The sequence below is a fragment of the Cladophialophora immunda genome (genome assembly GCF_000835495.1).
Source record: "Cladophialophora immunda strain CBS 83496 unplaced genomic scaffold supercont1.5, whole genome shotgun sequence".
Classification (NCBI taxonomy): Eukaryota; Fungi; Ascomycota; class Eurotiomycetes; order Chaetothyriales; family Herpotrichiellaceae; genus Cladophialophora; species Cladophialophora immunda.
In genome coordinates this window covers 771,437-796,119 of record NW_015622545.1, presented here as the reverse complement: position 1 = coordinate 796,119, position 24,683 = coordinate 771,437, and the positions used below count along the sequence as shown (strand labels likewise).

Sequence of the window (24,683 nt, the reverse complement as noted above, 5' to 3'; positions counted from 1 at the left end):
GGCAGGCCAAACCCCCAGCGATTGAAGAGGAAGAGCCATTGGTGAATACACTTTTTGCAGATAGCTGCTTCGGGGAATTGCCACTCCTGCATTGGGGTTTTCATGAACCAGCAATCTGATTTTGAATTCAGCTCAAGCGTAGCTCAGAAGTCTGTTTGTAGCAGCGGTGGTAGTCATTTACCCAGTGCCCCATGCCAGTGGGTTCATTTTGCTTTGAGCGAGGGACAGATGACCTCAATCCCAAAAGGTTAAATCTCTCCGCCTTTCCCTTGCGTTCCCTAAAGACAATTGCCGTCCAACGAAAACCTTGCTCCGAAATTCAGTTTTCCAGCTAAGCAGAAGGCGGTTTGGATAAAGAGCTCACAGGAGGTTGCATTCCTTTAGCCCGCTGCGCCCCGCTGACCAGGGAGCAGGAGAGCCACCCCTCCTGAGTGTCAATGACCACTATAACATAACGATGCGGAAACATGAGCCGACTGATTGCCTTGTACACGAGTAGTTTCTCCCGTTTTGATTTGCGATGGTTGTAGCGATCACTATAAGCATGACTCGTGCATCTGGCCCGTCCCGGATAATTGATTGCCTATTTCGACTTGCCATGACCCGACAAATCCACAAGCGGCGGTTGACGCGTGTATTTCCAGATGTATGACTCGTGTTGGAGATGACTGTGATGCCTCCAATAGGCTGGAACGAGCCAAGAGGCTCCTTTAAAGCGGGCTCCCAAAAACAAAGGCCCGCAGCAAGCTGGACCCATGATGGAATTTTGTGCAATTAGTACCATTAAGCTCGCCTCGTCGAGACGCATTGAATGGTATGTTTTATATTGGGCAAGCGCTGTTTCTACTCGTCGACTTTGGGAGGGTCGACCAGCAAGCTTTGGCTCTGATCCAATCAATATTTTCACGCCAAGACTGCTTCTCTGGTATGTCATTTCCCACGTGATGCGGAGTTCTGCACCTGCGATATTTTGGGGCATCTCAGCCTCGACGGTGCTGGAGTCGCTACGATATACTATACACGCCCATGGATGTGCTACTACCAGGTTCGAAGCCTGTGAGGATTGCTGGGAAGATGGCTCCCTCGTCCCGCGAGAAGTTCCAAGTCTTTCGAGATGGGTTTGGTCTGATGATGATATCGCAGGGACTTTCGACACCCTCGTCCACCACCGACTTTGGTCTCCCTCACGGCACACTGCTGCGTGCCAGTGACTACCGAAACATCTATTCCACTCCCGCGAGGAACGGCAATTGCTCCTTCGGGTGGTTCGCCGTACTGCAACCGGTGAAGCCGAAACATATCGATCTTCTGCACCCGTGGTACACAAACATCTCGAGAGGGGCCCTCCCCGTCCTCTTCACCCGCATCTGCTCCTGCCCTTGACTACAACAACTATGAAAGCGGCAGGCGGAGGAGTAAAGCGTCGGACAAAACAACCGTGAACCAGAACAAAAGTGTTGAAACGACGGGGAATAACGTTGAAAATCATGCCCCGAAATTTGCGTAGGGGGAGGAACGGTCGTCAAAACATGCCCGGGTTCCTGCTTGCATTGGAGCCAGACCATACTGCCTGGTTCAGGCTGTGCACGCACAAAAAGCACCGGCGGCGGAGGAAGAACGAGACTGCACCTCACGTCGTCGAACGTTGCCGGCCAAGCAAAACCGACATCACACCGACAACTGCAAGGGAGACAAGAAGGAAGGCGAGCACCTGTCTCAAGCCGACGAAGATTCACTTGTTGAACAATCCCCTCCTGGAAATACTCAGGTGAGTCGCTAATAGCTACGAATTCAGCCTGACCGTCACACCATAGTCACCCACTATTCTCGACCCCTGATTACAGACGTTCCCCGGCGGCAAACGAGGGACATGCTATATGCTGTACTTGGTTTACGCTGTCGAGACTTCAATTAGCCATTCCTGGCCCGAAGATGATCCCCCGTGGCCGTGGCCCAAATTGACCCATGCGAAACCCACGTCATGAAACCCGAGGACACCCCCGAGTCATCATCCATAAGTCATCTTGCAACAGCAAGAAGGGAAATTCCGAATACCATCACCAGCAAGCATAAACCACGACCGACTGCGTATCTCGAACAAAGAGGCTGGCGGTTGAAGATGGTGGTGGCCAACTTCAATTACTTTCAAGCAAAGCACGTCTGTTCCAAGGCCAGCCCTGCCCATCAAAAATCCCCACAGACTGGTGTCTCTTCTCTACCACGCCTTTTCAGCCCCGGTTGCCAAAACCCTGTTGCAACACATCCCCAACAAAAACGCAAACGACGAATCATTCAGTGCCAGGCAGCAACGAGTGTCGTTTTTTTGACAGGCTCGTATTCCCTGCTGTTGGGGCGGCTTGCCCCCCTCGCTCCCTGTCCCTGTCCTTGCCCTGCCCCGGGGATCAGCTGCCTTTGCCTGACCTCAAGCCTTGCCCTTTGAGTTGTGGTTGCGCCCACTGAAAAGTCTGTTTCCCTCACCGCTCTTTTATTCACATGGCCAGAACACGGGTTGATCCCTCTCTCGCCGTACCCCTGACGCCTTCCATCCAGGGTGACAGCGACTTCTTTCTCCGAGGGGAGACGTTCTGGTGAGTTGGAAGGGAGGGAGGGGGGTTGGGTGGTGATGGAAATGTCACCCGTGCGTATCTTGAGTATGGCTTTCCAGCAGCTGCCGGCCGGATACTGAGGCTGAGGAAACTCGACGGTTTGGGTCCCGTCGACCCTCCGTGGAAAAGAAGCTGCTGGAAACCGTGGATTGAACCTGAAAACTTCTCTCGGTAGGTGAATCATTGCGAGGAATGGTCTACCCAGACATCCCGAAAGGTTCTACCATGACCGAGCCACCCCCGCCACCTCTGTCTCCCCCTGTCAGCACTACATGGTATGATGGTAGAAGAGCAAACTATATAGAACCCCTTGACTTGGCCACAACGAGCTACACAGGTCCGTTGTCATGCCGTTGTTGAAACAGCAGCGACCCCCAGAAGTGTCTGACCAATGGTAGTATGAGGCAGGAGCCTTCCCCCCTTTCTTTTCTCCAACGAGATGCATAGAAGACAGGACAGAACCAAGATTCCCAAGCTTTTGAGAGGCATCGCTATAGCCTCGTGACAACAGTCCCAAATCTCCAAATTCCCACAATTTTGACACCCACCGTTGTAGCTTTGAGTTGTGTGTGTGTGTGGCCCTCGCGGGTTCCTTCTTCTTGTCCCTAATGCCGAGCTCTTGCAGAGATGTTGTGCTCTGAATCAGCACAGTCCGCCGCTGCACGTTGGCACGTCCTCCGGTGGGCTGTCAGGTGCGAGGCTTGGGGATAAGGCGGGGCTGTTGTGCGGGGTCACCGGCTGGCGCACTTTAGGGTATATGTACAAAACCACCCTGTCGAAACCAGCGAAGCCCAGTATCAAGTTGACGAGCAGCAGTTGCAGCTGTTGGCCCTTTTGGTCAGTGGACAGCAGACAACCGGTGGCAGAAACTCTGGGCGAGATATCTGGAAGGGAGGAGAGGAGAGGAAAGAAGAAGAAGGAGCTTACACTATAGAGAAAGGGCCACTTGTCTTCCCACACGAGCAGGCCCATGAGCGCGACCAGCGCGACGACGGTATAGAAGAACGCGCGCAGGGATTCCAAGAGAACGCCAACCGAGGCCGGCGTCGGTTCTTGGGGGGGATCCCGCCGTTGGTGCTTTCGTTCGGCTTCTTTCATCCAGGGGATGGAGAAACCGGCCCACTGGATTTTGATCTCGTAGTTGGCGACAACGGCGAATAGGAACAGCGTCCCGCTGGTGACGTTGTCGTCACTGCGTTTGCAATCATCAACTACCGAAACTTCCTTCTTTTCTCGGATTGGATCAATACTGACAAGACGAACGTCAACGCCATCAGCCCAACGGTGATGACAAGCCAGGCGGCCATCAGCGACAGCTTGCTGCAGACACCCCAGGCTCGGAGATAGAAGTATTCAATGAGTCGGAGGATCTCGATGACCTATCTCGTGCATTAGGGTTTGACGGCGCATCGAGGGTGGGTGCCGCAAACGATACCTCAAACATCGACTCGCAGAACACCGCACTCCGAGCAATGGCCACGGCGTCCTTGGAACGCCAATGCCGCGCGGCGGCGACGATCAGAAGGACGGCAAAGAGCACCTGCGTGGTGGAATTGGCAAGGCTGCTGAGCAAGTAGATGCGGTTCTTGGCTCCGCGGCCAGCTCGACAGGAGCCAATGCATCCCAGGAAATAGGGCAGGGCGAAGACGGCATTGAGGGCGCTGCAGAACAAGAAAGAGTTGAACATGGTGACTTGCGTGAATCGACGAGCAAAGCGTGAACGGGTAAAGAAGTCGGTGAAGACTTCCGGAGCAAGGCTGGCGGCCAGCTCTGCCATTTATGTGTTTCTGGCTCCCACACAGGCAGAGACGGGGCTTGGCTCTCAGCATGTCCCTGACCGCTTGGCTGAGCTTGGATGCAAGAGCATGCATGTGGCCAGTGACCCGTTTTCCCATTGATTCAATCAGGAGTTGCCCACTGCCTCGCCTGGTGTCAGTGGCAGCCCTTTGTCCCCAGAGGAACAGAGCAAGTCAATGCATTCCGGTTAGCACGCCAGCCCGCCCCCAGTGACATCCGTACTCCCTGTTTGCAGGGAAGATTTCCCAGTATTTGGGCCACTCCTGTCCCTCCAATATGTGATGGAAGGTGATGCTGAATGTGGTTGGAGGCCACTGGGGATCATTGCCATGTTCAGATGGGCGACGAAGCGAAAGGGCCCCTCGGACTCGCGTTTTCGGCGGGATTCTATTGGCGGGCAGGGACGACTGCAGGGCTGGGGAAGCCGGAAAGAGTCTGCCGGCAGCGGAGACCCCCTACGTTGACTGGCCCGTGGCAGTGCCGAGCAACGCAAGGGATTTCTGCCACTTCGCTCGTCACAAGAAAAAGAAACGACGTCGACGCCTCCCAGCCATTCCTAGAGGAGGTCGAGATCGCATGTTTGCTCTGGTCTGTTTGTTTGCTTGCTTGCTTGTTGGGTGCTGGCCTTGCCGGAGTGCTGAATGGTCGAGTTGCTTGTGGCCGGACTCGCCTTGTGCACTAATCTGGCTCTGTATGACACCCCTCAAACATCGGACGTCGGATCGAGCAGCCAGCATGGTTCAGAGTTGGGGCTCGAGGGCGGCCAGGGCCGAAGGAAGCCTCCTCACTTTGACACCGCCTGGATTGATTGGCACAGTGAGCGCACGCAGGGGATGCCATCCCTCAACACCTGTAGGTAGACCAATGGCTCCCACGCGGGCCATGCGCCCAATGGAACGCTAAATGCCTCATGAGATCACGACTTCGTCCAGGTCAATCTCTTATTCGATAGAGGCCATCCCAGCTCCCTCAGAGCCTTGTAGAAATCAAGATGCCCAGACTAAACTAGGTCGATTTGAGCCGTCTGCATCAGTTTGACAGCTGGGAGGGGTGGGTGGTGATTGTCGCGGCGTAGGCAGAGGGCAGAGGGCAGAGGGCAGAGGGCATAGGGCAGAGGGCACCTGAACCAGCTCCCTCCGTCGTGCTGCCAACTCTATCTCTCTCTCTTTTGTCTTCTTCTTTCTCAATCTCGGGAATGCTTAAAAGCATATTGATCGAACTATCCGTTGTATCTTTGCTCCAGTCGATTGCGTGAAGCCTAAATTAGCACGACGGTTTCAGCCTCAAACTTACATCACATCTTTGCACCGTCGCCCGGTCTTTTTACATCAACCTGTGGCTTGTCAGGATGGATCATCCTCCCATCGTCGGCGAAGACCTCGTCCCTGTCCACCAGAAATGTCTGCCGTGCATTGTATTCAACCGTCCGTGTGACGATTCCACCTGGCGTTGCGAGGAATGCCAGGGGCCCAGCCCACAAGCTAGCATTTCGGAGCAGCTGGCCGCGACAAGCCTGGTGGACGGGAACATGCCCCGTCTCCTGTTCAAATGTCTGGGACAGGACCACGGCCTTGAAGGGCCTCTCGACCTCCATTTCGACATGACTTGGTTGGACCGTATCATCACCGAAGGGAAGGACGGGGTGGACGAGGCCGCAAAGCTCCGCCCTTTCCAGATCGGCGCCATGAGCTACTTTCCCGACGACGACGAGATCAAAACCGCGTTGCGATGGTTTACAAGCCACCAGCTGCGCTTCGGCGCACCCCACAACCTCCGCTTTCCCAATGTCTGTCCTCTGCTGCACAAACAAGCCTTGCGCGACCTTGCTGCACGTCACGGAGCCAATCGCATCACGCTGGAAGACTGGTGGAAGACGTTCCTCATGTCGGGTCTCGTCCTTTCATCGTGGATCGAGGCTGCCACTAGCCAGGACGTCGAGCCGACACAGCTGAATGATGCAGTTGAAGAGGTGATCGCGCTCTTCCGCCGCAAGACTCGGCAATTGCACGATAACCTGGATGCCATCAAGCCTGACGCGAAGACCCTTGGTTCCATGAAGGCCACCGTGGGAGTTATGGAAGATGCTGGTATATCTCTCGGCTCCTCTTCTTGACCAGTAGAGTAGATTCCTAGACGAGGCTAACTCTTAGATCAGCAGCCATCGGGTCGTCGACGCACCTATACCCATGGTCACTCATAGTCGCATGCATGAGCGGCGGGCTCCACATCTTTCTGAGATTCGGTGTCACCAGCGCCTAGACCTGACCCGACCCGTCGATGGCTGCATGCGAGCTCATTGACGTTGCCTCGCTCCTAGGATTTGGAACGGAGACACGGTGGGGAGTGTAGGGGAAGCGAGGGGGGTCTTGTATTAAAATATGTCTTTGACTCGAGGAAATGTGAGATGATAATTGGCTTGACAGTGCATGCAAGACCAGAGTAAGATGTAATGGACGTGCTGGGAAGGATTGGGGCGTCGGTTTTTGGCAGTGTGGTTGGCGATAGTGGGTTGGTATGATGTTGTCAAAATTGCCTCAGGCGCTGGCGGTTTCTGAGACCCGCCCTCGTGTTTACTCATCCAGGTCGCTTATCTTGGTACAATGTTAAATGGAGAGCTAGTCAGATCATGCACAGTCCTCAATGGCGTCGCTGATTGCCCTGGAGGGCGATATCGACTTAGGGTGCGCATCGGCAAAGGAAGGCCACTGGGCGGAAGGCGACGGACGGGTGGAGGTTGGACGGGAAAACATAGGGATTTGGGGGCTCTCTGGGGCCCTCAGGGGCCGTCTCTAACGGTGCCCAGCCGTCTGTTAGGCATGCTTACCGGGGCCGCTCGGTGCCCAAACCACCAGTAGAGTTGCAGTACGCGGCGGCGACTCCTTATCCCGCAAAGCCCATCCGGCTGCACGCCATCGATCTTTGGGTATTGAGCGCCTGAAATCTTATTGCACAGAGCCCAAGAGCTTCAGATATCCACCTGTCTTTATCGGAAAGGATAATGTTCAGAACGCTACCTTGGTAGGTATGGCCATCACGCGATAAACAATTGCATTCTCCTTTGCCTCCGTTTGAGCGGTAGTGCCGCCTTCTCCAACACCTCCACCACTATTGATCCAACTCATTGCCTAGGTGCTTTCCTTTTGACCTCTTGTTGTCTCCACGCCATCTTCTATCAGCAACACTGACCTCCTTGACCTCTTTCATCACATCTGTGTCCTCCAAAACCACCGCAACAATGGCCTCTGGTTCTCCAATCTGAACACCCTTCCTACGATCTGGGTAGTAGGTAGAAGGACTCCTTGCTTTATCTGCATAGACAACTCATTACCGCAGAACTATACGGGAGCTTGAGTGGGCTCACCACCTCCGCCTCATCTCCTACCTCTGACACCATGTCATTTCCAAACAGACATCATCTACACGCACAAGTAACCCACTGGGCGACCGTCACTGTCGCCGTCACCACCTTCATCTCCACCTCCACCTCCACCTTGACTTCCACTATATGACGATACTTCACTCGGCTCTGGGGGAATGATGCTGTGGTAAGACGAAGGTTCCTTTCTATCATATGTTGTATGGGCTATCACTTTCTGTCCACTAGGAGATCCGCAGCAAAGACGGCTTGAAGAATCCAGACGGCAAAGCCGGCCTCGTGTTGTCGCTCGAAGACTTTTGCCCTGTTGGAGGAGTCATTGATGTTGCACCTCTCAAGTCAGCCACCATGACTCTGTCTACTGACGATCTCCACGATCTCATTGAATTCGCCGAGTTGGAGGAAGAGGCGTACAAGGCCGCTTGGGCTGAATGAATCCTCGAATGGGGCAGGTGCCCGTCTGTCTGCCGACATCACTGAGATGGGAGGGACTGTGGTGTTGTGAACGAACTATGAAAGAATACCAGCTGGCGGCACTCCTTTCAGACCAGCAGGAGACCGTGATATTGTCATTCAGCCCAGAGACGTACGCCTCCCAAATGCTGGTGGCAGCGTCACCAACCGAGGCAGTAGCGGCGAGAAGAAAGACGAGGCCCAGGTGGGCAGTTGTTGTCAGGACTATAATCATCCGCAAATCGAGAGCTCTGATTGGTGGAACTAGGCCGAACCTCCGACCTGATATAGACCTGGATCAATCCAGTGGTTTAGGCGCTGCGATACCTCAAAAGACCTCGCTGAAAGGCGAATCTGCTATTATCGTCCTATTAACTGGCTAAAGGTCACTCTCAAGTTCTGTGGATATAGGTATTGACAGAGTGTCAAAAGCCCACTGGAAGGGTGAGGGCGAGTCGATACTCGCGCCGTACCAAATCCGACATTTTGACACACAATTTGTGAGTAAAATAGTGGGCTCAGGCACGAATCGCCACCTTTATGGCCCTGCTAAGGGTACCAGGCCCTTGGGATAGTCAGACAATGGTCCTGGCAAACACTGCATACAACTGACCACGGATTTGGTCACACACAACACCTTGCTGCGGATGGCCAGTGGAAACTCACCAGGCTGAGGTGGCGCCTATTTCTGCAGCTCCCCGGCATCTGGAAGCGCTCCAAGTCGCCCTCGACGTGAGGGGTTCTGCCTTGTGTCCACGCACCATCTCTCCCACTGCCATGAGCATCACCAATCCACGCCAAATGTGCTATCCCGACGCACTTGGTCGCAACCTGGCCGGCAGTCGCCGTCTCGCTCTGCTCCCATCATCCGCATGATGGACTCACCTATGCGGCAAGCTCGGTGTAATCCAGAAGCCCCTCCTTCGGTTCAGAGGCGACCCAAATGACTTGCGCTCGGTCAGGGGCGAGAGCAGCGGTCCAAGCACACCCGGCACCAGTGTTGCCAGGACTGCAGTCAGGCTTGGCACCTTAGCACAGCCCACAAAATATCGTTTAGCACCTAGGTCGACAGTTTTATTAGGAAGTTGTGTGTGGAAATGTTAGATTTTATACAACCTAGTATCGAATCGCCCTCGCCATCGATATTGAACGGTGTTTGCTTATCGAGTAGTTCCACACTATCGTGGTGTGTAGACAATAGGTAGATTGGTATAAAGACATGATCTTTTACGCCTCATCCGCCTAATTGGCGCTGTGGAACGTAATCGCCTTTCAGCGAGATCTTTTGAGGCCTCGCAGTGCCTGAAACACTGGATTGACCAAGGTCTATACCAGGTCGGAGATTCAGCCTAGTTCCACCAATCATATCGCTCCGTTGGCGGATGACTAATGGACTGCAGCCAGGACTGCAGTCCTGGCAACACTGCCCGGCACCACGACACCACGACACCATGACACCGCGACACCACGACACGCAGACGATCCGCAGCTTCTTGCACAAATATGGGAGATAGTGTCTTCCAGTCTTTCGCCGCCCATTCGTCTCGAAACTCTGGAGGCCAGCACATGATAGCAAGGACGAACGGATTGAGTGCCCTCGGCAAAGGCACCGAGTCCAATCATCAGCAAGGTCCCCCAGCGCCACTAACGAACCCTCAGCCCTGTCTGGCCTGGGTACTCACAGGTGCCCGCTCTGACGCAGCCCGGGAGAAAGTCAGGAGAGGTGAGGCGACCCGGGCCAGGCCAGTTCAGCACGCAAGGATTGGTCGGCAGCCTGCATTGACAAGGTATCCGTCCCTCGTACTGACTTACCTGGAGGGCGACCTGCTTGAAGCAGACGACAAGCGGAGGGTGGTTTGAAGTCATGAGGCCTTGCATGGTTTGACCCTGGACAGCTAAGAACCCTCATCGGTTAAGCTTCTCGCCTCGTTCTCAATGGAGATGACCCCCCACGCTGAGATCTAAGCGGTGTTAATGGTGAGTGATTAGCCGGCATGCAGTTTGGTACCGAGGTCCCCAGGAGGCCTTCTCCCGCCCTACTCGACCAAAAACCTGGGATCTTGAATCCTGGCCGGTTCTACATCAAACCTGCTTTCCCCCCCCCCCTTTTCGCCTCGCCTCGCACCATTCTTCCTTCTCAATCGACACATATGATACAATCGAGTCCATCCGAGGACATTGAATTTCGCTCTCTTTCTTGCCGAGCATGCCTCTACCGTGGTCGGACGTGTCTTGTTTGGTACGACGCAATGGTCTGTCGTCCTCAACGACGAGATCCGCTGCAGGCGCCGGAATATAGTTCTCGATGCGGGCTGCAGGAATTCAGGTTCCTCTGGGGTGGCATCGAGGGTTAACATCGAATACCGGCCTAAGATCGAAAGCACACGCGACTTATGCAATATGAATCCCATATATACACCAAGCTCGAACAGAACCCAACCGCAGAGTCCAGCTTTCTGAAGGACTCGACGAGATCTTCGGCGCTGAAGGGGGATTGATGGTTGGCGAACAAGCGCGTCTGCAAACAAGCCCTCCACGAACAAGCCTCCACGAGCAAGCCTCCACGAACAAGCCTTCTGCGATCATGCACATCACCGCCCGTACCAAACCATCCGCAACATCTTGGTCATAACTGACCGGCATATGGCTTAAGGACGGCTGAGCGAATGGGAAGCCATGCTTTCCAGATCCTGTGGTCGATTGCAGAGACAATTGAAGGTACTGTACATATGGAGCGGCGGTGGAATAGCCGGAACAAAGAGGTTGCTTTCGCAGCGAGTTGGCATGTCAAATTCCACCAATCATATCACTCCCTTTGCGGAGAAGTTCGGCCTGTGAACTGATTGCAGACAATCGATTGGCTGAATCGCGCTTCCAGTGTTGCCCACCCGACTTCAAGGACTACCAGGAAAGGAGTGGGCAATGTGGCAGATCTGGCATGCTGGCCGTTGCTTGGATGCTAAAAAGGGTTGCTCTCACACCTCGCCTCAAGATGGGTCGAGATTTGGAGCACCAAGCATGCTGATTTGGAGCACCCAGCAGCATGCTGGCGACAAGAGAATGGGGATCCCAGAGAATGCCATGGTCCTTGCCAGCGAGACAAAGGGGTTGACTGGGACATTGTGAACAGTCATCTATTCGCTCTAGATCGTCCTGTTCCGCCGACCCACAGGCAAAGATCGATCCAGCTAGTGCCTTTCATGCAAGAAGTGACCGCTGCAGAGCGAGCAGATGTTCTTTTCACTTCGTTTAGGAGAACCAGAAATATACCCAGCCCCCTGCAAGGTGTTCAGAACTATAGCAGAGTGGAGAAGGAACTCCGCCCGGTCTCCTGCCAACTCGTGGTTCCCTCAACTGCCGCGGAACAGCAAATGGACGTCGACACCGGGGTTTGGATTGCATGCTTGCAAGATCCGGCCATCTGACTCGTTGTGCCTGTGCCGACAATGTTAGTACTTTCAGAAATTCGTGTTCGATGCCGATCGAGTCATCTTCCTCACCCAGAGCTCAGTCAGGCATGTGCTTCCAGGGCGCTCTTTCATTGTCCTGGATCCCATGCCTGACTGAGCTCGAATCTCACCGCACATGACTCGACCCGGACAGATTCTCGAATATTCCTCCCAGCAACAACCCACCGTCCAGCAGCGCCAATTGCTCGCCGAGAGGCCTCTCAATCAAAGGGCACTGATGATGCTTCCGCCACCGGGAGACTGCTTGCTCCGTCACCTTGCCCGGAACACGCCCATAGCGTTGGGCCTCTAGATGGCGGAACTGAGCTGATCCCTGCCAGCTGGCTTGCTGGCCGTTTCTCGAAGACTCCAAGAGGTGAGGTGGGAAAGTCAGAGCGACAGGTCCGACACGCTGATAAGAAGTTCTGGGACGTCAGCGCACAGACAGCCGTCTCCTTGCTTGCATTTGGGGTTTTTTGATGCTGCAATCACATGGGAAACTCGGATAGGTAGCCAAACTCTCCCTGGGCAACCTGCATCAGTGGCGGTTCCTAACTTCTCGATTGTAGAGTCGTAGTATGCTGCTTCTGATATACCTCAACCCAAACTGACTCAGTTTCCACCGAAATCAACTACACGCTTGGTCTGGCGTAGAATCCCCAACAAGATATCCACTCTCCTGCTTGGGTTCTCGTCATCTGCGAGAAGCTGTTGTCACAATTGGGAAATGCAACGGCGGAATAATGATGCCGGCGTGCCTGTCCCGGTGGCACCAGTGGCCAGCACACAAAGGTCCCGATGGCTTTTCTCCTGCCATTCAGTCAGTTGTCCAGTGCCTCTGTGTCCAACGCCAGCTATTCCAATAGTTGTGTCCGCATGGCAAACAGGAATCGTGGCCCAAATCGTGCTGCATTCGTCGAAACCCTCCTCCCCCCCCCGGCGGGGGGGGGGGGGGGGAGCCCAGATGACAACAAACTCATCGGAGAAGATCGGACTCGACGATTAACCCTGCCTGGCGTGTCACAATCGACATTTCCAAGTGTTTCGCAGGCTCAGAGCCACGTTTGGGGGAGTGGTTGCAGAAATGCTGTTGGTTCGAAAGCCTCGGCGTTCATTTCGGCCAGTTGACCCCGCCGACCGGCAAATTGGCCATCTGCAAAAACAAAGCAAAACGTATCGCAATCAACGTCTGGGTCTCTGTAACGGACGGCCCAGCCATCCTGACCCTCTTTTGGTGAGCTTTCTGCTTGTTTGAGTACGGATCGTGGTTCCTTTGTCGTCCCGAGGGGCACCTGCCGTATGGAGCATTCGCTGTTTTTTGATGCATGAAAAGGAGTACCTCGCATGGCAGCTACCTTGTTTCGAATGCCCTTGACCTGCGAGTGATGCCCAGCACTGTTCAATCCGTTGCTAGGGGAGCGATGGGAGTGGTACAACGGACGAACAGCCTCCATTTTGCTCATCTCTTTCAGCGTACTGACGAACGGCGAGGAGATTCCAGCTTCGCAACCGATCGTGAGGTAGGATATGTGTCTTTGCTTCTCTCGTCGGCAGCTTGGTTAAATTGCGTTGACCAACAGTCGCGGACAATGGAATGATGCGGGTTTTTCGCATGCTGGATTCTTTCCGCAACCATCGGCCCGTCTTCGTGGGATCCTGAAGACGGTCGATCGCCCAGCTAGCGGATTGTGGAGGATTTTGGCTCTCCGAATGTATCGACGTTGGCAATTCTGAGATTAAGGGGGGCGGAGCGAGGGCATCGTCGAGTGGTCGCACTACCCCGACAGCAGCGGCAGCGTATCTCGCATTAGAGAAGAGCGGGCAGAAGGAGGCCAGGCTCAGCAAGATCGCACGAAGCTGGATATCCAAGGGCAAGCGTGTCAAGAGTCTGGCAGGTATTCAGGAAGGTCGGTTCGCAAGACACCTTCGCTCGTTTTCCCGCGGAAGCTTAGAGGGCAGAAAACCGGAGCACAAAACGGGCTCCCACTAAAACCCCAAATCTCCAAGGGCAGTGTTGGGGTGGCTCTTCTCTGCAGCTGGCGTCTGGGCTTTTGGGCTCGCTGTCTTCCTTTTGATTTGGCCTCTTTTCCATGCAACCAGCTCGTCCAAAGGCATCATCACTTGGATTCTGCGCATCTCAATGGGCGGAGGAAAGCTCGGAGCTTAGAGCGACCCCTGTATTGTTCCTTGCGCGTCCCTGACCCAGCGAGCGAGGGCTCTTCGTGGGTGACCGCTTGGGAATCATGACTGTTGGTTGGTTTTTGTCTGCTTCTTTGCTTCCGCTCCTGGCTTTTGGCAGTTGGTGTTCCAAAGCTCTTTTTATTGGGGCACTATGGCATCGTGTTTATGGGGGGTTTGACAAAGCAGGACCATTGGGTCGCCGGCGCTCTCAGCAGGCTTCGCCACTCTTGCTCCTGCAATCGACCGACGCATCAGCGCTTGACTGGACGCAGTCTTTGTTGTCCAAACCGAGCCCAATGGATAGATTATCACTAATCACGGTATAATCTCATCATTGGCCAGAACCATGGCACAGGTGCAGCGGGAATCAGTGCGTCCATTCGCCCGGCCACAACAGTTCGTTCATGGGGCGCCCACGTCCGGGTATTCAGTCTGTGGAGAAGTACAGAAAGATTGACCCATGTGAGCTCCTGATCGTGGCCATGCTTGTGATTCGCTCTCTGCACTAGCAAGCTTGTATATATATGATCACGCCCGCGTTTGGAGGGTTCGAGGGTTCGTTCGTGGGGATTCGCAGCCGAGCGCGGCTTCGCGGGCGGGAGGTCCGGCCTTGATGGGCATCTCTAAGAAATGTGTCAACGAGCCGCTCCTGGACAATAACATCAGTCAGATCCCCGGCCAGCAGGCACCAGATTCAAGACGAGTAGGGGCAGGCTGGAAACGGCGAGCGCGCATGAACATGACGTGGGGACAGCCCGGCTTCTGTGCATCCTGACCTCATGCAGGCGCTTTCACATTGCAGATTGTTGTTCCATGAGCTATCCAGGCGCACTGGGGAGGGCGGATCGAACACGCCTGTACGTAGCAGTCACGTAGTATCACTGAGGGCGTATGAACAGTCCATTGCTCTTCAGACTTTGTAAACACTCGGCCGACCTGCTCTCACTGATGACTCGGCGCTCGCTGACCGGGCGACCTCGGCTATCACGTGAAAGAACAAATCACCTTCCTCAAATGGCTAGAGGGTTTCCAGCTGGTCACGTGAAAGAAGAGGGGACAGAATAGGCGTCGAGTCACCGAAAAGCGTTAGACCCAAGCACCTGCCCAGCCTCGCCCTTGCTCCAATAGCCTGAAGGGCACTGACTCCAAATGTCTGACTCGACACCACCGACATCTGCTGCTTACTCCTTCTGGAAGGCGATGCTGGTCGGAGCTATTTATGCCAAATTCCCCAGAAGTCAAGTGTGCCGAAAGGCCGCGGTTGCTAAGGCCTTTGCGTCACAAGCACACAAGCTCCTCCTGTTGTTCGGTCTAACACTTCCCAGTCGGCCGTGGCCGCCGCAGCTGGGTACTACAATATTCAGCATCCCAGCTTTCAAGGGCAACCCGTCGCTCGGTTTCTGCCCGCATGTGATCACCATGGCATCTATTGCAGACGCCTGTTGTCGACTCGATCTGTTGCAACGTCCACAGGGGGCCAATGCCAGAAGCAGCGCAGAGCACTCGTCATGGCTTCAAGGCACTTACATGCCCGCTCCAGCACTTGTGCGCCAGGAGTATCCGGAGCAGCAGCAAGACAGAGTGGCTTGCTGCCAGCCTCTAATACTTACGGTACGGCCACGTGTAAATCTAGCCCTATCCATGGCACGAAGGTCACACTGACGGCCAAGAACCGCTGACTGGGCGCGGCAGGGACAGGTCACACAAGATCGATGGCACACGCTCAGACATATTGCTTGACAGCAGGATCACTCGCATTGTAGTGGTACATGCAGCTTCGAAAGACAAACGAGGCGACGCGAGGCGACGAAGCCAGCGAATCCCACAAACGTTTCCTTCCGTCCCATACCTGCGACCGGGCCAGCTCATACTGGAGTTGGAAAACGCGAACACCCGGCTACTGGTCAAGTCCTCCATTGACTCCGGTGGTACTGTCATCTCCGTCTGTATAATACATGGTATAACTGTGGGCAAAATCAATCCAGCGGCGCAGCTTCCAATACTACAAATACAGTGACCACTGCCGGGAAAGAGTGTTCTTTTGTGTCCAGATGCAGGATGACTTCGACAGGCAGTGGTGCGTCTCTTCTTGTTGCGGGAAAGACCTCCGGCCAGAGGTTCCCGGGAGCACATGGGGTGTCAAACAACCGCACAGATCCTCCGCGGTGGACGGACCCATGCATATCTGGCGAGCACTGGGATTCGTGCAGGCCAGACTATCATTCACAGGGCCTTTGCGACCCGAGACGCTTGATGCAATCTGCACATTTGATTTCGCTTGGCGAGAGAGCATCGGTCGTGTGCGGGTTCCTGACGGTGCACCCGTCTTTCCTCCAAGTTTCGGAAACCTTCAAGGCATGCAGCATGGCGCTGACGAGGACTTGTGTCCAGGGGTCGTCCAGGAATGCCTCGGCGACCTTCTCGGCGACTAGCATTGTGGATTGCTCTGCCTCCGTTCCCGGCGTCGAGAGAGCTGCAAGGCCCGAGAGGATGAAGACGGCCTTCATCCTCATGCTCCAGAGAGTACTGCGGAGCATTTCCGAGAGGGTCGACGGTTTCGTCACAAGCTCGATCCGCTCGATAACCACTGCCAGCAGGAGACAGGCCAGATTCCATCGAATCCCGAGGTTGATCGTGCACGAGGAATCGCAGATACTCAGCGGATCGGACGACAGGCCGCCGTACCGCTTGTTGCCGTGATGGTACACGTCGATGGCCTCGAGGATGCATGCCTCCAGCTCAGACTGCGGCCGCCGGCGGAAGAGGAGGGCTTGAAGCTGCGTGACCTTGCGAAAGAGCAACATTGTGATAGGAGCGCCTTCTTCCCCCAGGCGAGACTGGCAATCTATGAGCTGTCTCCCATCATCGGTTTTGATCACCTTGACTTGTTTCACCTGCAGGCGGGAAAGTTCCCACAGCCCAGACGGCTGCTCGGCAGGCGTTCCTGGTGTCTGCTCGCCGAGGATGATGGCACAGTCTTCATCGTGTATCAGCACCGGCCGGCCGTCGACCGCGGATGAGATGGTGTCGAGGAGGAGGCCCAGGCTGAAGAAGGATCTCAGGTATTGCTGCCCCGCGGCAGTCGCAACAAAGCCCGTGGCTGGGGTGTCTTTGACCTGCCGCATCAACTGGAAGAGATCGGAAATCCCACGCCTGATGAATCGGTTGCCTACTTTGCGGCTGTCCTGGCGCGGAAAGGAGATTCCCGATGGCGCCTCGGCGGCAAAACTCTCGTCGTACTCGGGCGCGGGGGAATGGATCATCCCCAGGATCAAGTTGGCCAGGATGACCTGGAAGGACAGGATATCGGGGCTGTTGTCGATGGATGCTTTGGCTTTGACCCAGAACTCCGGGCGGCAGCCGTTGTCGTGTCCGTACTTCGGCTCCCACCTGCCGGACCTTGGGTCGATGCCCTGACTCCCGAACGCGGCGATCGCCGTCTTCAACACGGTCCAGGCGCTCTCCTGGTGCCAAGATATCAAATCGGCGTCGAGCCGTTGCGCCATCTCCATCAACGAAGGCGGCTTGACTTCTGGGGGCGACGGGGCCTGTCCATCGCCCGACACGGTGCTGGCAGGGTCGGGGTAAGGAAGCGAACTCAGCCTAGCGATCCACCATCGCATGGGGCCCTCAAAACGGCGCGAATAGTTCTGGAAGAGGGCACTGTGAATTCGAGATTGGGGTTGTCCGCGGGAAGGATCAGCGGGCGGCGGTGACCAGAGGATGCTAGTGGGAAAGCTGGCTTGTTCGTGGCCAAGAAACATTTCGTCCGGGGATGTGGACCAAGACGGAGCAGGACCAGGACCAGAAGCATTTCCGCTCGCACGATTGCCGAACCCTAGCCAGCCGAGTGTTAGCCAAGACCCTGCTACCTGCACGTGTTTGATATTTCGGGGACGAAGACGACGACGGCGAACTCACGTCTACTACATTCTTCGCCAAGGGTGGCACAGTTGAAACACGGTGTACCCAGGGAACAGTCGACATCCCGCTCCGCACAAGCAATGCATCTCGCCATTTTGCCACGCTTGGGCATGGACGCCCGTGAGCGGTTTCGACACCAGTCTTGATGCTCGCGCCACACTTCCCTGCGACCCAATTAGCGACATGTGTTCTTTTGAAAGGGCCAATGCTGGGTGTCTCCCACCTGCGCCTGAACGTTTTGGGACAAAAGCCACAGGCGAACTTTGTGTTTTTCGAATCTGGCAGCTTGTCAGTGGGTTCGGAGGGCCGCCACAAGGAGAGAGGCACCGACGGGCTCGGAGATGACGCAGCATATCCTCGCGTCTCCCGTACGACATTCCACATGTAGGGCAGGTCGACCTTCTCTTGTCACCAGCAGCGTGAGAAGCTGGTTTGGTGGTGGTATGATCGCCGACGGGATGAGTGGGATTGATGCGGCTCTGCCATTCTGGATCAGGAGCGAAGCAGTTGCTGAACCTAAGCCCGGGTGATTGGTCGAGTTGCTTGGGTGGCGGGCTGGGGCGGCGAAGATTCATGACCACCTGGTCAATCATCGGGGGCGAGGTGAAGATCATGGGGCGGTACGTGTCTCCGGTATAGAGGCTGAAGCCATTCTGGGGATTGGGGACAATTCTCATGACCACTTTGTCGATGATGGGTTCGTTCGGGGGAGGCGAGGAGCTGGGGGCATCGCGAATGGACAGGGGGCTTTCGTAGAAGGCCTGGTTGGGGAGTTGATCTTGAGCAGCAAAGCAGTCGAAGGGAGCAAAGAAATCGTCTGCTGCCGTGGGAAAGCCAAAGGAGAGGGGTGAGTAGCTACTCGGGTCCATATAGATTCTGGGTTGTTAGAGGGAGCAGATATCGAGAGTGTTGTAGACTGCGACCTACGAAGGCGCGAAAGGCCATGTTTAAGGCGAGAGGGAGAAAACAATGTGGGGAGGGGGGAGGGAGGCAGCAAAGAGCACGACCGCATGTGCAGGTACAAGCTCAGGCTCGTTCCCGTTGGGCCAAGGTGCATTGGGACTGTGAGAGGTGGTCTGGTCTCACGAGTGACTACTGGGACTAAGGACGAATGCAACGGGCGTGTCGTGGGTGGGACGTGATAGGAGCACCAGGCGTAGCCAGAGCCAGAGCCAGTCTCTCTCGTGCAGAGGAGAGGCAGCGACATGTCGAGAGCATCAGGCTATCGGGCCAACAGTCGAACAGGCGAACAGGTGAACAGGCGAGGAGACCAACAAGCGAGCGAGCCAACATTCCAGACGGGCGCGCCACTTTCGCATGGTGGAGCTGGACCAGATGATAGAGGATAAGGCGTGGAGAGTATGAGCCGTGGTTGGCCTAGACGGTCAGCGACGGTCAGCCTATCTGGCCGGTTCAGGACCAGCGTGGGCTTGGCATTCCTGGGTGAGGCTAGACTGGACGTGCAAGGGGGACAAGCACGTAAGGGGCTTGAAGGGGCGCGAAGGGGAGGCGGGGTAGTTAGTTGCATTCTTGCTAGCGAAGGGCCGTTGCCTTCTACCCCGCGGTGTGTAGGAGTGCAGGAACCTCCTCCCAGGTATTTATCGGCAGGAGAAGGTGTGTGGGTGTGTGTTTGTCTCTGTGCCATGGCATGCCACGAGTACATATATATACCACTTGATATATTGTATGTCACCAGGGGGCCAGTTGCCAGGTGAGACCTGGACTGCAGCGTGGCGATGGACAATCACTGCTGCCCTGAATGGCATCCGGAGTCCGGGTAGATATGTAGGTACATACATGTCGGTGGTCAAGAATTAGTCCCGATCCCTGGGTAATCCGGACCGGAGCCCAATCTGGTGCAGATCGACGGAGTGGAGTAGTGGGTGATTGTTTGCAGCTGGGGGAGTGTTTACTATGCAGTACAGTGGTTGGAGAGTGTTTGCTATGTACGGAGTACTGGGAGATACTCAGCTGGGCGCTGTTGGGCACAGGGGGGACTGGTGAGTGTGTTTGCGCATCTGTGGGCATCTGTGGGTATATGTGGGCATTTGTTCCACCCCTTCGCAGCCATTCATGCCGGTAAACCCAGTCAGCAGAGGCTGGTGCAATCACCTCGCAGCTTGGCTACGCAAGGTCCAGCCTGCAACACTTCGGATCGCGGCACCCGATGCTTCTCTATCTCAACTGACAGCTCCTCTGCCACGCTCTCTCATCCTCACATTGGCCTGCTCGACGGTGGCTCAAACTATCGCTCCATCCCTTGCTGCTCAACATCTTCCTTCGCCCACTCTTCCATCCTCCCCAAGCTGGGTTGACAGCTGCCTCCCAGCTGCCAGATGCCCTTCTCTGCCACAGCTGTCCTCCGAACTGCTCGCCCGCCGTGTCTGATTTGACTGTCGCCGTCTGAACTGCGTTCCTGGAAGCTCCGTCTCCTCCTATTGACAGGTCGTGGTGGGTGTTTGACCGCAACTTGCTTGATTCCCTGCTCCGTCCTGCTCGCCTCGCCCATTTTCCATGGCCATGCAGTCTCTATATGAATTCTCGCTAGACCCCTCCTGGGATGGAATGTTTCTCAACCCTTTGTCTCACCATCTCTGCTGCTGCTTCTCCTGCCATTGCTGTTTCGCTGCCCCCGATGCCCGCAATCACCATCCCCGTACCTCTGCTGTCCCCAGCCTCTGCTGCCCGACGCACAGGCCCGCGGCCAGAGTCATGGACCATCCCCCCCGTCGACATCAACGAGACCTTCATCCGCAAGCTGGCCATCCTGATCCTCAGCCTGGTTGACCCCTTCGATGCCTTCTACATCCGGTGGACCGCCGACAACATCCGCTCCATCCTCTGCTCCGACAACGACATCGTCCCCTGGCTGACCTGGATCAACCGAGCCTCCTACCAGAGCACCACGCCGCTGCCCAGGGTCCCCAAGAACTTGGACCGGCTGATCTTCACCCTCCTCCCCACCGCGCGAGTCACCGCAACCACCAGCACCTTCGGCAGCTCCTGGAAGATAGCCGAGACCATGACCCTCATCGGCCTGCCCACCCCCAGGGAGAAGGTCCTGGCCCTCCAACACTGCCTCCGAAATGCCCTAGACTATAAGAAGCTGCCCCGGTGCCGAGATCCGCTCCCCCGCAGCATCTTGGGCGTCTCGGGCCTCCATCGTCGGATGACCACCCTGGAGCAGCAGATCGGCCAGCCGCCCCTCGACTCGCGATTCACCGTCGTCCTCGCCCTGAGCCAGGACTACGCCTGGCCCGAGACCGTCAAGACCCTCGCCGTCACGGGCGAATTGGACCACCTGCAAATGGCCGCGCTGCAGCAACTGCACTCGGTCCGCACCCCCGTCCTCGCCGTGGCGCTGGTCGTCGTCGTGCTGCTCACGCCGCCTTTCGAAACCAAACTCGAGATTCCACATCCCGGCTTCCCCTTCGAGGCCGAGATGCGGGACAATTTCTTCTTGGGCTTGAACGCCTTGCAGTTGCAGCACGGCTTGCAAAACTTTGCGCAGAGCCTGACCCCGGCCATGGCCAACTTGCCAGAGGTCCAGCTGAGCGACATGGGCCAATGGACTCACTATTGGGACGCCACATTGTCTCACCTCGGAGGCCCACCCCAGTTGCAGGACCAGAGTGACAAACAAAGTGTCAAGCCCGCCCGAAGCGGCAGTGGGAGCAGTGGTCGTCGTGGCCTCCTACATCACAAGCTGTCTCTCCCGTCGCTGCACCAGAAACTCTCTCTCCCCTCCCTTCGCCCCTTCATGTCCCACAACCGCTCCAAGACCAAGCTGCCTCTCCTCCCGAAAGCATGACTTACGACCCCCCGATCAAGCTGTTGGACACGCCGGCCCAGGTGCAGAAGACGGCGGGCCTGGGCAACACCGAATTCCACATGATCAAGACCATCGCTCGACAAGTGCAATCCAGCTATCTCGCCAACAACCCCCATTCTCTCTACGCCGACCCCCAGGTCACCTGGGGCGGGATCCCCCTCAAGGAACTGGTTCCCGCCGTCCAGCACATGTGGCAGCTCTGCGACAAGAACGATGTCTTCCCCCCCAAGACCCCCATGGAGTTGAAGGGCGCCTGTATCGAACAGCGCCTGTACACCGCCCGGAAGACCTGGATGTATGCCCAGCGAACCAAGCTCAAACGGGCCGCCAAAAGCAACGCTTTAGAATCGCGCCCCGACACCAAGAGTCCACCTCCGCCTCTGCCGTGTCTCCCCTTGCCTCCTCTGCCTTTGCCGCCGTCGATACATCAACGTCAGACTGTCCAGCCGCCTACGGTTCAACCGATGGTTCAACCTTCGTTTCAGCCCACGGTCCACCCGACGGTCCAGCCTGATGCCAACAGGTCGACGACCATGATGCATCTGGGACACCTTCTCTGTTCTTGAATCACAAAACAACGCGCATTTACGATGGAAAAACGATGGAAAACGATTAGCACGGGCCTAGCAGGGTGTATGGTTTGGGAATGCCTGGGATCAATAGTATGATACGAAAATCAGGGAACACAGGATGATGATTGTGATGAACCTCGCTGCCACGGATGACTGACTGACAGACTGCTTGAGATCGAAAGAGATGGACTTTTGTACTTTTGCCACTCGCTTATATAACGGTCGCTCACGAATATTATGACCCTCATCGTCGCCGCTCTTTTGCTGTGTCATCTTTTTCACCCCAGGCAATCCATGAAGTGCCCCATGAAGTGCCATGAGGCTGGTCCGGTGAATATCCCACCGTGCACTCTCTCTCTCTCTCTCCGCCACTTCCTCTGCAATTCTTCCCCGCACTGCTCTCTGCGTAGAACGAGCCAATAAATCCCCAATCGAAGGCTGACCACTTCTCGCCCACGCACCTACTCGCCTTGCTGGATGATATCCCTCAATGACCTCCCTCCCCAGGTACCTCCTTCTAGCCCTCTTTGCATACCGCCGTTCTGCAACCCCGTGCCTGGGCCCACAATTTTGCTCACAAAGCCCGTTCCAATAGTGGTCTACTTGCGACTTCCTTACCCTTCGCCAGTAGCAGGCCTTTGACACTCTATCAATGGTTGTAATATCCACAGAACTTGCGAGGATCTTTAGCCAGTCAAAGAGGACGATAACAGCCGATCGTAATCGTCTTTTAGCGAAGTCTTTAGAGGCATTGCAGCGCCTGAAACCCTGGATTGGTCAAGGGTCTATATCAGGTCATGGGATCAATCTAGTTCCACCAATCAGAGCTCTCCGTTTGCGGATAACGAATGACCACAGTCTGACTAGTGACTACAATCCTGGCAACACTGACATATTCGTTGTTCGGAGATGCTGCATATCTGCATGTCTTCCTGGATGCCTTCCGAGTTGCCTGCCGGCTTGCGAGTTGCCACGCAGTCACCGTGAATTCGTGGGAGATGACCCCCTAGTCTCTGGAGATAGAGCCCAAGGGAGACGTATTTTCGTGTGCTAGAAGAAGCAGCCGTGAAAACACACTGAAAACACACTCGCTTTGAACAACCGTCAGCTGGCCAGGGCAGATCAAGCGGCAGTGTAAAGTTCCCACCTGGGGAGAGATGCCTTTCTGATGGTTCGGCTCTACAAGGGAAAGAATAGGGGTCTCTTGCGTCTGTGGTCTCTGTTAGGCTTTGGAGAGGCAGGAGATTCGATCATTCCCCCGGCCGCAAATGGCGTAGGAAGACTGACTGTTCAACGAGAACTCGCAGATAGTGCGAGGGTTGTCGGGACTCTGGAAGCACATGCCTTGCTTATCAATTCCCTTCCCTTTGTGAAAGATGGGTGCGAACCGGGCCCTGACATTGAAGGCCTTTGCTTGCATTTGCATGGGCCGTAGATCTATGCGTGTTGAGGTCTGCAGCTCGATCCGCCGAAGCGGTTTGCACTTCTGTTCATCGTTCGCCCTACACATCGTTAAATTCGGTGTTGGTAGACAAGCAGGGAAACGGCGAAGAATAACTAGTTAGCAGGGCCGAGCGTATGACGATGACAAATTCCCGCTGTATCTCGTGCATCTCCGCTATGCTATGCCAACCAGTCCTCAAGAGACTCGGACCGCCAGTGAAACCCAATCTAGCCAAAGCATTATCCCATCTGGATCGAAACTCGGAGTCGACCGTGGGCGGGATCGGTCACGGTTGTTGAACGCTCCAAGGTTTCGCGTCCCGCTCGGCAACTACTAGAGAGTTAGAACACCCAAGCCTCAACGCCGTTGTCGCAGCAAAAGCGTAATAGAAAACAACGGAAATGGGAAATTGAGGACGCCGCAGCAGATCTGGGGTACGGCTGAGTAACGTTCCACGGCAGAGCAGAGGATCGGAGTTCGTGTCACACCCACACATTCGACAGATGGAGGTTGTGTAAGGAAATGCAAGGCAAGGCAAGACAAGGCAAGGCAAGGCAGGCAAGGCCTGCGTTGCAGAGCCAAGTAACACAATGAGTCGCCGAGTCCGTCTCCAGGTCCAACGTGTCACGACATGCTCCGCCACGGGGGTACCGTTGTCACGATCTCCCAGGGACTGTGGTGATACACGGCCTCAGAGGTTTTTGTACAGAGGCAGTCGGTCCTGAATGTTATAGGAGGGAGATTGAGCGCGGCGGCGACGTAGGACGAGGATGATACAGCCTCGCGGTGACGTAGTATAAGCAAACTACCGGAAGAGGGAAGAGGTAAATCATTGAGCGGGGTGGTGACCCAAGTGCGGGAGAAAGTACGAAGGAGTAAAAAGGCAAGTTGAGCGAAGCGGTGATATCACTCGGAGACTCAATGCGAGAATTGCTACTTCTAGGCAAGTAGCGCGAGGCACATTCCTCCTCGCAATTTGGGGCAAGTCGAGCGACGAAGCGTCCGAAGATGGAAAGAGTTCCGTTCCCTCACTTTCCACGCTCCGAGCA

The 24,683-nt window shown here is 55.6% G+C and overlaps 5 protein-coding genes across 10 annotated transcripts; 4 read left to right on the top strand and 1 right to left on the bottom strand.

Moving 5' to 3' along the window:
* The first annotated feature begins 1,023 nt into the window (after window positions 1-1,023).
* Window positions 1,024-3,087, top strand: PV07_08632 (uncharacterized protein). Its single transcript, XM_016395825.1, has 2 exons — window positions 1,024-1,045; window positions 1,144-3,087. The coding sequence occupies exon 2, from the start codon at window positions 1,982-1,984 to the stop codon at window positions 2,438-2,440; it is 459 nt and encodes a 152-aa protein (XP_016245681.1). The 5' UTR covers window positions 1,024-1,045; window positions 1,144-1,981; the 3' UTR covers window positions 2,441-3,087.
* Window positions 3,088-3,248: 161 nt separating this feature from the next.
* PV07_08631 (uncharacterized protein) lies at window positions 3,249-4,383 on the bottom strand (the record flags this gene model as incomplete). Its single annotated transcript, XM_016395824.1, has 4 exons — window positions 3,249-3,428; window positions 3,534-3,798; window positions 3,861-3,985; window positions 4,042-4,383. 4 exons carry the CDS (start codon window positions 4,381-4,383, stop codon window positions 3,249-3,251), a joined length of 912 nt encoding a protein of 303 aa, XP_016245680.1.
* A 3,122-nt stretch (window positions 4,384-7,505) lies between these two features.
* On the top strand, window positions 7,506-8,637 carry PV07_08630. 5 transcript variants are annotated; one of them, XM_016395823.1, is made up of 3 exons: window positions 7,506-7,682; window positions 7,813-7,948; window positions 8,008-8,637. In XM_016395823.1, the coding sequence occupies exon 3, from the start codon at window positions 8,211-8,213 to the stop codon at window positions 8,613-8,615; it is 405 nt and encodes a 134-aa protein (XP_016245679.1). In that variant the 5' UTR covers window positions 7,506-7,682; window positions 7,813-7,948; window positions 8,008-8,210; the 3' UTR covers window positions 8,616-8,637. The 5 variants fall into 5 exon arrangements, with proteins under 5 accessions (XP_016245679.1, XP_016245676.1, XP_016245677.1 ...); XM_016395820.1 differs by adding an exon at window positions 7,737-7,754 and having other exon boundaries at window positions 7,506-7,685; window positions 7,813-8,637; XM_016395821.1 differs by having other exon boundaries at window positions 7,506-7,685; window positions 7,737-7,948.
* A 6,552-nt stretch (window positions 8,638-15,189) lies between these two features.
* PV07_08629 lies at window positions 15,190-19,265 on the top strand. Of its 2 annotated transcripts, none has more exons than XM_016395818.1 (2): window positions 15,190-15,473; window positions 15,555-19,265. In XM_016395818.1, the coding sequence occupies exon 2, from the start codon at window positions 15,921-15,923 to the stop codon at window positions 16,560-16,562; it is 642 nt and encodes a 213-aa protein (XP_016245674.1). In that variant the 5' UTR covers window positions 15,190-15,473; window positions 15,555-15,920; the 3' UTR covers window positions 16,563-19,265. The 2 variants fall into 2 exon arrangements, with proteins under 2 accessions (XP_016245674.1, XP_016245673.1); XM_016395817.1 differs by having other exon boundaries at window positions 15,533-19,265.
* A 599-nt stretch (window positions 19,266-19,864) lies between these two features.
* PV07_08628 (uncharacterized protein) lies at window positions 19,865-22,446 on the top strand. The gene has a single exon (XM_016395816.1). It carries the CDS (start codon window positions 20,347-20,349, stop codon window positions 21,595-21,597), a length of 1,251 nt encoding a protein of 416 aa, XP_016245672.1. The 5' UTR covers window positions 19,865-20,346; the 3' UTR covers window positions 21,598-22,446.
* The last annotated feature ends 2,237 nt before the right edge of the window (window positions 22,447-24,683 follow it).

What these genes read in the sequence shown, in the direction of transcription:
- PV07_08632 (XM_016395825.1), top strand. Translation starts at nt 1,982, where the DNA reads ATGAAACCCGAGGACACCCCCGAGTCATCATCCATAAGTCATCTTGCA.
- PV07_08630 (XM_016395823.1), top strand. Translation starts at nt 8,211, where the DNA reads ATGAATCCTCGAATGGGGCAGGTGCCCGTCTGTCTGCCGACATCACTG.
- PV07_08629 (XM_016395818.1), top strand. Translation starts at nt 15,921, where the DNA reads ATGACTTCGACAGGCAGTGGTGCGTCTCTTCTTGTTGCGGGAAAGACC.
- PV07_08628 (XM_016395816.1), top strand. Translation starts at nt 20,347, where the DNA reads ATGGAATGTTTCTCAACCCTTTGTCTCACCATCTCTGCTGCTGCTTCT.